Source organism: Loxodonta africana, chromosome 1 (assembly GCF_030014295.1).
Source record: "Loxodonta africana isolate mLoxAfr1 chromosome 1, mLoxAfr1.hap2, whole genome shotgun sequence".
NCBI lineage: Eukaryota > Metazoa > Chordata > Mammalia > Proboscidea > Elephantidae > Loxodonta > Loxodonta africana.
The window spans coordinates 71,481,116-71,493,857 of NC_087342.1; the positions used below are offsets into that span (position 1 = coordinate 71,481,116).

At 41.7% G+C, this 12,742-nt stretch overlaps 2 protein-coding genes across 2 annotated transcripts; both read left to right on the forward strand.

Moving 5' to 3' along the window:
* The first annotated feature begins 729 nt into the window (after nucleotides 1-729).
* Nucleotides 730-1,516, forward strand: H1-4 (H1.4 linker histone, cluster member). The gene has a single exon (XM_003416416.4). The coding sequence runs from the start codon at nucleotides 799-801 to the stop codon at nucleotides 1,456-1,458; it is 660 nt and encodes a 219-aa protein (XP_003416464.1). The 5' UTR covers nucleotides 730-798; the 3' UTR covers nucleotides 1,459-1,516.
* On the forward strand, nucleotides 1,471-4,254 carry LOC100669124 (histone H2B type 1-M). The gene has a single exon (XM_064281855.1). The coding sequence runs from the start codon at nucleotides 2,298-2,300 to the stop codon at nucleotides 2,676-2,678; it is 381 nt and encodes a 126-aa protein (XP_064137925.1). The 5' UTR covers nucleotides 1,471-2,297; the 3' UTR covers nucleotides 2,679-4,254.
* Nucleotides 4,255-12,742: the final 8,488 nt, after the last annotated feature.

A 12,742-nucleotide genomic window follows, 5' to 3' on the forward strand; every position in this document is an offset into this window, starting at 1 on the left:
CTCAACCCATGGAGCAGTTGTCCACAGGAAAAGAGAAGCAACAGCCCCGCCCTCAACCCTTGGGAGCAGAAAGGAAAAGAATTATCCTAAGGAATTATTTAAAAACCCAGGTGCAGCAGACAAAATAAAACCAGGGCTGTATAGACTGATGTTCCAGGGGTCCAGAAGTTAACCTCAAATGGGCAATAATTTGTTTGGGATTAAACTAAACCAGTTTGATGAACTCAAATGCCCTCGGCTCAATAGGCAGGACTCTCCCAGGAGCCTGTGTTACTTCCCTCACTTAAGCGCAGATTTGTAATAAAAATTCTAATGCCAGTGACATGTTTTTTGGACATATAAGAAACTAACCACTTGGAGAATCATATTTGAGGGGTCAGAAAACTCCACACATGAAGATCGGTTTATAATTTACAAAGAAAATAGAAAGTTTTGTTCCTCTGAGTTGAAATTTGACGAGCACAGCGGGAAATATTGCAAGTTTTTGGCATAAGGCCTTGTGCTTTGCTCATAATCTGAGACCACCTGGAAGCTTGAGGCTTCGGGGATCATTTTCTGAGAAAAACCGGGCAATTCAGACTAGGGAATTTTGATATTTTTGAGCTTTTTTGAGGTGTAACAAACACAACTCGGGATCGGAGAGGAGACTCTGCGGCTGCCAGTGAGGCGGGCTGGACAGCGCACCAATCACCGCGCAGCTCCGCCCTATATAAACCGGCGGGCGCAGCCGCGCAGCCCGAGTCCCGGCCAGTGCCTCTGTTTCCTGCTGGAGTTGAGCTTCCCATACCCGCCCTTAGCATGTCCGAGACTGCGCCTGCTGTGCCCGCCGCTCCGGCCCCTGCCGAGAAGGCGCCCGTGAAGAAGAAGCCTCGCAAGTCCGCAGGTGCCGCCAAGCGCAAGGCGTCCGGGCCCCCAGTGTCCGAGCTCATCACCAAGGCGGTGGCCGCCTCTAAGGAGCGCAGCGGCGTGTCCCTGGCAGCGCTCAAGAAGGCGCTGGCGGCCGCCGGCTACGATGTGGAGAAAAACAACAGCCGCATCAAGTTGGGTCTGAAGAGCCTGGTGAGCAAGGGTACCCTGGTGCAGACCAAGGGTACTGGCGCCTCAGGCTCTTTCAAACTCAACAAGAAGGCAGCTTCTGGGGAAGCAAAGCCTAAAGTCAAGAAGGCGGGCGCGGCCAAGGCCAAGAAGCCTGCGGGAGCGGCTAAGAAGTCCAAGAAGGCGGCGGGGGCAGCCACCCCGAAAAAGAGCGCCAAGAAGACCCCAAAGAAGGCGAAGAAGCCGGCTGCGGCTACAGGAGCCAAAAAAGCGAAGAGTCCGAAAAAAGCGAAGGCAGCCAAGCCCAAGAAGACACCCAAGAGCCCAGCAAAGGCCAAAGCGGTGAAACCCAAGGCGGCTAAACCGAAGACCGCCAAGCCCAAGGCTGCCAAACCAAAGAAGGCGGCAGCCAAGAAGAAGTAGGAAGTTTCTTTGGCCAACTGCTTAGAGGCTAAATACAACCCAAAGGCTCTTTTCAGAGCCACCCAGAGATCTCAGAAAAGAGCTGTTGCACATTACAAGGTTCGTGGCAGTAAGCCACAAGACACAGGGAAGGGGGTGACTCCTTAAGATGAGGGTGAGGGTTCGTGGGACAGTGGTCCTAAGTAAAATTCTAAGATTTGCCGGAGCTGGAAAGATAGCCACATTTCGGGTCTAGGGAGTGCACCACTTTGGAAGCAACCTTGGCTGGAGACTTTTTTACCGGTCAAGACGCACATAATTGGTAGTTTGTATGCAGCAGATAACCGCCAGAACTTTGGTGCAGTTGATGTTGAGATGTAAGAGGGCCAGGAGCGAACTTTAATTTGGTGCGGAGTTCCGCGCTCGCCAACAGCGCGTTGCCGGCCAGCTCCAGCATCTAGGCGGTCATTCAGCCGCCAGGTGCTCTCCAGCCGGCCCAATCCGCAGAGCTGTTCTTGGGAGCCAGCATTGACTCCACCCACAGGCCTAAATCTTGTAGACTTTAACTGTCTCCTCTCTGTGACTATGCAGCAAGCTTCTTTGGAAAGATATAAGAAACTTTGCGCAGTCTAGGTTAAGCTTTTTGATTGGGTCAAAGCAAAGTAATGAAACAGCCAATGAAATGCAGACCGGAAAGTGTTATTTACAATCGCATTTGTGACGACATACTTAGACAATCCAATCGTAAGCGCAATCTTGTTAACTTTATTTGAATACCGCGTCTATAAATAAATGCGATTTTGCTGGATTTGGTTATTTTCCCACGTGTTTGCGGTACTGTTGTAAGTTAAAACGTCGCGATGCCTGAACCCACCAAGTCGGCTCCAGCCCCGAAGAAGGGCTCCAAGAAGGCGGTGACCAAGGCGCAGAAGAAGGACGGCAAGAAGCGCAAGCGCAGCCGCAAAGAGAGCTACTCCGTCTACGTCTACAAGGTGCTCAAGCAGGTCCACCCCGACACCGGCATCTCCTCTAAGGCCATGGGCATCATGAATTCCTTCGTCAACGACATCTTCGAGCGCATCGCTGGTGAGGCGTCTCGCCTGGCGCATTACAACAAGCGCTCGACCATCACATCCAGGGAGATCCAGACCGCGGTGCGCCTGCTGCTGCCCGGGGAGCTGGCCAAGCACGCTGTGTCCGAGGGCACCAAGGCTGTCACCAAGTATACCAGTTCCAAGTAAACCTTTCAAGTAAGCGCCTTTACACTACACGTAATCCCAAAGGCTCTTTTTAGAGCCACGCATGCTTTCAACAGATGAGTTGTAATCCCTAATATTCTGAATGCTCTCGTTCAGCTTCTCATACCAAATTTGAAGCTACGTTACCATTCTTAAATGTTCTGTTACATCTGCGTGGAAAAGATTTGTAAGGTACGGTGAATAGTAGAATAAACCGAGCTCTCACTAAGGGCTTGTACAATTACGTAAAATCATTAGCTCATTTAGTTTCACTTAACTAGAAATTAATAAAAACTTCGATACATTTCAAGTGTACCATGTGTACGTCTGCAGGTAGATGGTGATGTTGGTTCTCTAACGACTGGATGCACTCGGGGTGATCAGTGCTTAATATGAGCCCAAAGGGCCCTGACAACTTTGTTCGCCTCAGAACCCCCCCCCTTTTTTTTAATCTAAATATGTATTACTAAAAAAGGCTGAAGACAATGTGAATTTTCACGGAAGTATTACAAAGGGTTTCCCAGTTTGCTTGCTTTGCAATTTGGCCAGTTTCTGCTTGAGGCTCTGAGCAGGCTCAGAGTGGGAGGGGAGGAGCCTAATGGTGTGTCAGAAAGGGACAGAGGAAGGGGAAGGAGTCAGGTCTCTCATTTACAGGCTTTTACTCCAAAAGAAGCCGTAATAGCAGGGTCTGGTTAAAAGCCCTCCAAGTAACGAGAGGGAAGTCTAACATTCAACGGGTTAAGGTGTTTGAGTGTGGTCAGGCAATCGTTACCCTCAGGACTGAGGCCCCCTTTTCAGTACCATTCACCCTTTCTCAGATTCCCTGAGTGTCAAAGAAGTCAGGGTGTAGAAAGGAAAAGAAAGCCTCTTGACAGGATGTGGCTTCTGGTGTGCAAGGTAAGCTGGCATTAAGGTCTTTTACTGCTAGGGCATGAAGTTACGTGGAGAAAATAAATCTTAAAAAAAAAAAAAAAAAAAAGGAGGAATTGGGAAGGAGTAATCAATATGGAAGGAACCAATGACTCAGAGTTTGACAAGATAGTTGTGAGATGGATGAGGCTAGGCTTGGAGTGAAGTGTTTATTGAGATGGAGAATTTGGTTGAAGTTGATGCTAGCAGAAGTAGGAATGAATATAGCAATTGCAGTGTCCTGACACCTTCCCAAATAAACATGGATTCATGCACTATGGGGGTAGATTTTTTCATAACATGATGAGATTGATAACCTGGATGGACAACTAAATCCTGCATACTTCTTTTTTTAATTCCTAAAAGCACCAAAGAGCTGCTAAGAAAGTAGGGAACTTAGACCCAGGGACTTGACCCACAGGAAGCCCCCAGCACCACACCTGGCTTTCACCCAAACATGACCTTTGGCTTTTAGGGTATTTATTACAAGGAGTCTGTCCATGGTGGAGAACCTGATAAGAAATCTTTCTCCGTGAAGTTCAGACACCTGATCAAAAGCAACACCCTCAAAGAATGAACCAGAAATAACTTCCACCCACAGCCACAAACGCACTTAACCACAGGTGACTGTAGAGAAAAGTTTGTGTGGAGAATTTGGACTACAAGTGAGCCCTCACACTGACTTATTGCAGGCTTTCACACCACAGGAATTCAGAGAACCCAAGCTGGTTTTGTGCCCCTGTGCCCCTAGTAGAAGGAAATACAATCTCTGGATAAACCGGCTTCATTTTAGTCCTCAACAAATCTCCACAGATAAACTATCAAAGACAATGACTGAGCAGCATCACAACCAAAATTAACCACGCACTGTGAAACAAGACGCTGTGACCCAGAACAAGAGCAACAGACAACAGAAGCAAAAGAAAAGAGAATTATCAGATACAAATTACATTTGACTAATATCTTTAAAAAAAAAAAAAAAAGACTTCAAAATATGTTCAGGAACTTATACAAAGAATGACAACGTTTGAAAAAAGAACCAAATAAAAATTCTAGAATATATATACACATACATATATACGCATACATTTGTGTATAACATATATATGTTAATTATATCACGAAATCAAAAGCATATAAAATGGGTTCAGCAGCCAGTTGGACTCAGGTCAAGTAGATAGCCAGATCTTAAGAAATTATCCAAAATGTAGCATAGAGAGCAAGATATTAAAGTGAGTTTAAGAGATCTGGAATTTGTAATGAAAAGATCTAACATGTATCTAATCATAGAACCAGAAGGAAAGCTGGAGAGAATGATGCAGATGTATGATTGAAAAAATCATGACTGAGAATTTTCTAGAATTGATGGATTATTCACGTAATTAAAACTGAGAGTAAAAATAATAGAAGAAAAAGGGGTTAGTATCTGACATTGTATAAGTAATCGTAACAAATGTAATGCTGATTTTCATAGGGTTAAGTTTTCTGTCTCATACAACAGATGGCATCAGACTGAAGTATTGCTTGAAATTTTGTGTGGGGAATAATAATTGAGTAATTGATCATTTATATATATTTTACATCCAGCTAACTTAACCACATTTTGTTAATTCTAATCAATCTTTAATGGACTGTCTTACGATTTCATTGCATATAATACTGTTGTTGTTGTTGTTAGGTGCCATCAAGTCAGTTCTGACTCATAGCGACTGTATACACTACAGAACGAAACGCTGCCCGGTCCTGAGCCATCCTTACAATTGTTGTTATGCTTGAGCTTATTGTTGCAGCCACTGTGTCAATCCACTTCATTGAGGGTCTTTCTCTTTTCCACTGACCCTGTACTTTGCCAAGCATGATGTCCTTCTCCATGGGCTGATCCCTCCTGATAACATGTCCAAAGTATGTAAGACACAGTCTCACCATCCTTGCTTCTAAGAAACATTCTTGTTGTACTTCGTCCAAGACAGATTTGTTTGTTCTTTTGGCAGTCCATGTTATATTCAATATTCTTCGCCAATGCCATAATTCAAAGGCATCAATTCTTCTTCGGTCTTCTTTATTCATTGTCCAGCTTTCACATGCATATGATGTGATCGAAAATACCATGGCTTGGGTCAGGCGCTCCTTAGCCTTCGAGGTGACGTCTTTGCTTTTCAGCACTTTAAAGAGGTCCTTTGCAGCAGATTTACCCAATGCAATGTGTCTTTTGATTTCTTAGATGCTGCTTCCATGGCTGTCATTAGCAAATAAAAATGTTTGATCTTCCCAATAACTATTTCTGTTAATTACTGTTAGTATCCTTTTGAATTAGCTAAAATCACGAACACCATCCCATATTAAACATGCTAGCAGGCATCATTGTCTTCCTTCATTTCATGAAAATGGCTTTAGTAGTTCATTATTTATAAGAACTATTTGCTTTTTGGATTGCGAACAGTCTTTATTGTGTTAATGTAGTTTCCTTTCTAATCTTATTTTAAGAGTTTTTATTAGGAACAATTTGGGAGTTTTATCCAGTCTTTTTTTTTTTTTTTTTTTGGCATCTGCTAAAGGCATGTGCTTTTTCTTCCTTCACCTGTTGTAATGAAGTATAGATAGATTTCCTAATGTTTATCCAGTTTTGCACTCCTAGGGCAAATCTTATTTGGCCATGTTAAACGTTCCTATTATTTAAATAGTGGCTGGATAAATTTTGTATTTTTCATGAATTTTTTCCATCTTTATTCATGCATAAAAATTGTTCTATGATTTTCTCTTTTGGCATTGCCTTTATTAGATTTTGCCATTAAGATTGTGGTAGCTTTGGAAAAATGATTGCGGGGCTCTTCTCTCCACCTGAATATATTACTTATTGCTGTGTAACAAATTATCCCAAAGGTGAATAGCTTAAATAAATGGACATTTATTATTTCATACAGTTTCTGTGGGTCAGGAATCCAGGAGTGATACAGCTGGGTGGTATGGCGAGGGTCTCACATGAGGTTGAAGTCAAGATTTCAGGAAAGTCTGCATGCAGTCACCCTCCAAGATGGCTAGCTGCCTGCCAAGTTCATGTTGGCCATTGAGAGGCCTCAGTTCCTTGCAACATGGACCTCTCCATAGAGTTAATTGAAGGTCCTCAAAAAGTGGCAGCTAATTACCCCCAGAAAGGGAAATTATAGGGGGAAAGAGAGACAGTGGGAAGAATAAGCTATCATGCCTTTTGTGACCTACTTTCAGAAGTCACATACTGTCAACTTCTGCCACATTCTATTCATTAGAAGCAAGTCATTTCCAAGCTCAGGGGGGGAATTAGGCTTTACCTTTTGAGGTAAATGTAGTCAAAGAATTTGTGGACATATTTTAAAACCACCATGTCATCTGTTTTTATATATTTTCAGTACTTGAATGTAAAAATTATTTATGCTTGAAAGATTAGATAGAGCTCAGCTGTAAAATCAGCTGGGCTTGATATCTTTATAAGGTAGAACTTTAAGAATCTCAACAGCTTAGACTACAATTGACCACTATTAGAGACAAAGGCAAATAAAATACCCACGTGATCAGAGACTGTCCTAATGCATTTTCCCTTAGATATAGGGTTGCTATGAGTCAGAATCGACTTGTCAGGCAATAGTTTGTTTTTAGCAGTGACCCCTGTGGATATGTATAGGGTCGCTGTAAGTCAGAATTGACTCGATGGAAATAGGTTTGGCTTTGGTTTTGCGATAATGTAAGATATTAGCCCAGCACATACTTTAGAAAAGTATTGAGTGTATTGAGTCAATCCATCTGAGCAATGCTGAACTGCAGTCTGTAAAGCAGGTATCTGCTGCCTTATCATTGTTAGAACATCCAGTGAACTAATAGGTTTGGTCTTTTCAAACAAAAACAAATTACAGGAGAAAAATAAACACAATTAAAAGTTAAGATTCCAGTAAATACTATATGAAAATAAAAATACATATATTTGGAAAAAAAAGTAATGACATTTAAAATAAGAAAAGTTAAAGCTAATTTAATAATCTATTTAAAACATAGAATTTAAGATTGATCATTGATTAATACTAAAAAAAAAAAAAAAAAAAAAGAGGGCGTAAAGTGTAAGGTAACTTAAGGTAAGAAGAAACCAAATAGAAGAATTTAATCATGAAAGCTTACAAGGAAATTCTAGGTGTCTCAAAATTCCCTAGTAAACTGTAACATTGCTACAGCTCAGAGTGTTTGTTTATACATAAATTCAACAGATACTGAGTATTCTTGGGCTGGGCACTGGGAGGGGTCCTGGAGATACAAAGAGGTAAGATTGTCTTCGACCTACTTACTGGAACCATCAGCTTTGTAGACTGAGAGTCAAGGAGGCTCTCAAATATTGCTTTCATTTTCTTTTGTTTTTCACTAAGGCCTAAAAAAATGTTTCTCACACAGGAAATCTGAAGGCAAGTGAGTGGCTTTGGCTCATATGGGGACTGCCAAACGCATTCAATTAAAGAAAATTACCCCAATTTTCGAGTGGTAAACAAAATTGAATAATATTAATATCATTGAGACAGTGTAAAGATAAGAACAGTCCCTAAGATCACCCTTATTTCTGCCACCAATTGCAAATTCAGAGGTCTCCAAAACCATCCTCGGGTTTGATAATTCACTAAGACTCATAGAAATCACTGAAAGCTGTTACAGCCATGTTTATTACAGTGAAAGAGATTAAAATCAGCCAAGGGAAGAGATGGCAAAGGCAGAGTCCAGAGAGGTTTCGAATGGGGAGCATCCAGTTGTCCTGTCCCAGTGGAGTCGTGAACAACATTAACTCCTCAAGGCAATGATGTGTGACCAAAGACACGGAGTATTGCCAACCAGGGAAGCTGACATGAGCTTTCCTATCCAGAGTTTTTGTTTTGGCTTGATCACATACACCTGGTTGATAGCTTGAGTGGCTGACCTTTAGCCCCCACCCCCTCTGGAGGTAGAGCAGATACAACCTGACCTCAAACCCCCAACATAAGTCACATTGTTGGACTATTTGGTATGACCTAAGGCCCCCAGGTAAACAAAGACACTCTTATCCGGCAGAACATTCCACGGGCATAGAGATCACCTCCCAAGAGCCAGGGGCAAAGGCGAGGCCTCTCTTTGAGGGAGGTTAATTCTTACTACATACATAAAAAAAATAGTGATGAGAAAAAGTGTGTTTTTGAAATTCTTAATGAGATAGCTATCATTGGCCATAACTTCAGTTGTAAAGCTATTTGATTTTTATTATTGCTGTTAAATAGTTTTGGCTATTCAGATTCATTGTGAACCCCCAAAATTATAAAGAAGTCTCACTGAAGATTATTTTTTGTGCTTTGCTCAGATGAACGACCTCAGCAGTCTTTTCCCTGATTTGTACTCCCAACACCCCTCCAAACCCTGGCTGCAGGAAAAGAAGACTGGGAAGATAATAGAAAACAACTTTGGGGAAAGCTCAGAGTTCTTAAAGAGTTCTTGTTCTGATAGCATGGGTATTCAGTGTGAAACAGAAAAAAAAAAAAAAAAAACTTGTTTTCTTCACTTAAGCAGCAGTCGTTGAGTGGTTTTCCCTTCATAAAACAGGAATTCTGCTATCACAGACAGCGAACAGGAATTGTAGAAAAGTGGGCAACTTGCTTTTGAGGATTTTGTTTGAAAGTTAACAGTAAATGTTAATCGGTATTTCATAAATAACAAAACAAGGTATTATAAATATAACAGCCAAATTTTGCCTTTTTTTTTTTTTGGTTAGAGGGAGGAGCAAGGGAAGAAGAGGAAAGGTGAGAGAAATTGGGGAGGAATCAGGAAAAGAAGGAAAGAAGCAAACTGGTTGGTTGCAAAAGGCCTCGGTTCCTTGCCACACAGACCTCTCCATAGAGTTAATTGGAGATCCTCAAAAAGTGGCTGCTGATTTCCCCAAGAAAGAGAAATCACACAGAGAAAGAGGGAGGGAGGGAAATTGCTGAGAGAGGAGCCAGCAGCCCACAACAGACTACGGTAGGACAAAGGCAGAGAGAACAAAGAGAAAAGGAGGGGGATGCAAAGGTAGACCTTGTCATATATTTGACGTCTTGTGTGCAGTCAAGTTAATTCCGACTCATAACCCCTTGCGGTCCAGTCGTTTCCGACTCATAGAAATCCTATTGGACAGAGTAGAACTGCCCCATAGGGTTTCTGAGGGGCTTCTGAAGAGCGGCTAGCGGATTCGAACTGCCGGCCTTTTGGTTAGCAGCCGAGCTCTTAACCTTTGCACTACCAGGGCCCTATTCCGACTCATAGTGACCTTATATGGCAGAGTGGAAGTGCCCCTTAAGGTTTCTTAATGTTTATGGGAGCAAACTACCACATCTTCTTCCTGCAAGCAGCTGGTGTGTTCAAACCTCTGACCTTTCAGTTAGCAGCGGAGTTCTTTAACCACTGCACCACCGAGGGCTCCTTAGTTATGTATAATACCTGTTAAATGATTACTGAATTACCCCCCGACACTTCTATTGGATTGAGTGGATTTGTCAAAATGTCATCCCATCTGGGAGACTTTTTCTGACCAAAAAAATGAAAAATGGCACCCTTTTATCCCCATTCTTAACATTCTCTATTCTTTCTTTTTCATTATACATACACCTGAAAACATTTATTTATTGTCTGTCTCCCTTCATCACCCTCAAGACTGTAAACTCCATGAGGACAGGAACTTGTCACTGTAGTCACTGCTGACCCCCTAATGCCTAAGGCTGTCCCACACATACAGTATACTCTCAATAGATACTGTGGCATGATGTAATGAATTAATTGAAGTATACATGTGTCCAGAGCCCTGGTGGTGAAACGGTTAAGAGCTTGGCTGCTAATCAAAAGGTTGGCAGTTTGAATTCAGCAGCTGCTCCTTTGAAACCCTGTGGGCAGTTCTACTCTGTCCTATAGGGTTGCTATGAGTCAGAAGGGTCACTATGAGCAATGGGTTCATGTGTGTGTGTGTGTGTGTGTGTGTGTGAAAACAGGGATAGAAGCCAGAGCTGAGTTGTCACAATAGTTCAATTGAATGAGTGACTCAGCCTTTCTGGCCTCACTTTCCTCATCTATACAAAGAGGATATTAATAGTAAGCACCTCCTAGAGTTAAGAATTACATGAGGTAATTCAGGTAAAGCTCTTGAAGCGGGAATGGACATTTAGTAAGCACTTAGCCATTGTTAGCAATTACTGTATTTTCTTTGGTCACTGAGTTAAAATGAAAATCCAAGTGGCCAATCCTCCTCAGGTTGCAAATTGAAGGGAGAAAGTATGAGCTTTTCAATTCTTCGAATCTCATCACAAAAGGAGTAGGTGGGGGATTTGGTACAAAGATCAAATTGTTCAGGAAGGTCTCTTGACTAAGCATGATTTGAGCCAACATCTGTTAATGCTAAAAATTAATTACTAAAGTGTAGCTAACACTGGAGCGGAGGTTCCTGATAGTACAGCATAGTACTATCACATGTTAAAACAACCCTCTTCTCTGCATGGCAATTCTTAGTGCTGTTGGAAAAGTGGCATCTAACAAAAAAAAACCCTTTTAATTTTTCATTCAGGGGAGAGATCTCAATGCAGAGAAGAAACGAATGCAAGCAGTAACTGAAAATGTGAATCAGCCCATAGAAGTTATGAAGTATGAAAAGTCTGACCTGCCTGAAAAAGAGTGATTAGTGTGTATATTCTGCCCAAATCCAACCCATTCTGGAGATTGTGACATTTTATCTTCTTCATTTTATTTTCTGTACGAGTTATAAAAATAGAACTTACTTTTAAGGCTCTGATTTGTTTGGAAGACTAATTAGAGTGTCTTGTTTTCCCCTTTGATTTGGTCACATTTATTATGAGCTTATATTTGAATATATCTCCATTTCCTGGTAAAGTGCCTGGCACATAATAGGTGCTCAATAAATACTTGCTGAATAAATAATTTGTGTGAATCTCGAGAATTTGAGTTCAACATGCTTCCCTCTTGAAGGGGTTTATGTTCACCTTAGTAAGGACTGGGAGGTGCTACAAACCTGCATGACTTTAATTTCTCTAGTGCTATTCATTGAAACCCCAGACCCTGTATAGGTCTGTGGTTAAATCCTTGAAGCAAATTGCCTCTCCCCCCTCCACAGAGCCCTGCAGAGACAGGCAGTTCTCTTCTGAGGAATCTCTGTCAGATTTGTTTTTTTTCTCTCTAACCTACCAAAGTAGTGCAAGCAGTTAAAGTGGTGGGCAGCTAAACAAGAGATTGGAGCTCCGAGTGTACCTGGAGGTGCCTCAGAAGAAAGGCCTGGCAATCTACTTCTGAAAACTCAGGCATAGAAAACCCTTTGGAGCATAGTTCTACTCTGACATAGGAGTCAGAATCAACTCCATGGTGACTGGTTTTTATCCTTTCTGCAAAGATCTTGGCTTTGTGCTAGGTGTCTCCAGTTTCTTTTAAGGGCTTGGATTCCTCTTCCCCGAGGAGCCGCCATTAACTCCCAAAGCTCTGAGTCCTGATAATGGTCTGTGCCCCCCAGGGAGCCCCAGCAGGTATGTTTATCACCCTGTTTTCAACTCCCAGGTTTTTGTTGCTCTGAGGGATTTGGGGACATTTTCCTTGTTAGCTGGGCAATGCTTTACTAGCATATTTGATGTAGTTTATTTAGTCTTTAGGTGTTTTACCCCAGGAGAATTTTCCAGAACATCTTGTTTTGCACATTGCCACTGAAAGTTCTTGTGTCCCTCTCTAACCCTACTAATACTTTTAGCCTTAAGTTCTATTTTGTCTGATATTAATATTGCTTGTACTTGCTCTGTCTTGGTAAACATTTTTTGGCACATTTTCCTCACATCTTTATTTATTTTTCCTTTTCAAATCCATCCATGACTGTTTCCAGTCTCAAATAAGAGGAGCATTCTGTAATACACATTTTTATTATATACATTCTTTTGCTTTATGAAAAAGTAAACATCATAAAAAGATAAAATATTGTATATACCCCAGAACATTGACATATGTTTTCCTGAGAAAAACAAAACATACAGCTTCCATAAGACCACAATCGTAATGCTACATATACATAGTAAAATAACTTAGAATAAATCACATTTAAATTAGCATCTACCCTTATTTCGGAGTTCCAATTTGTGTAAAACCTAAAAAAGATCCCTGTTCCTGGA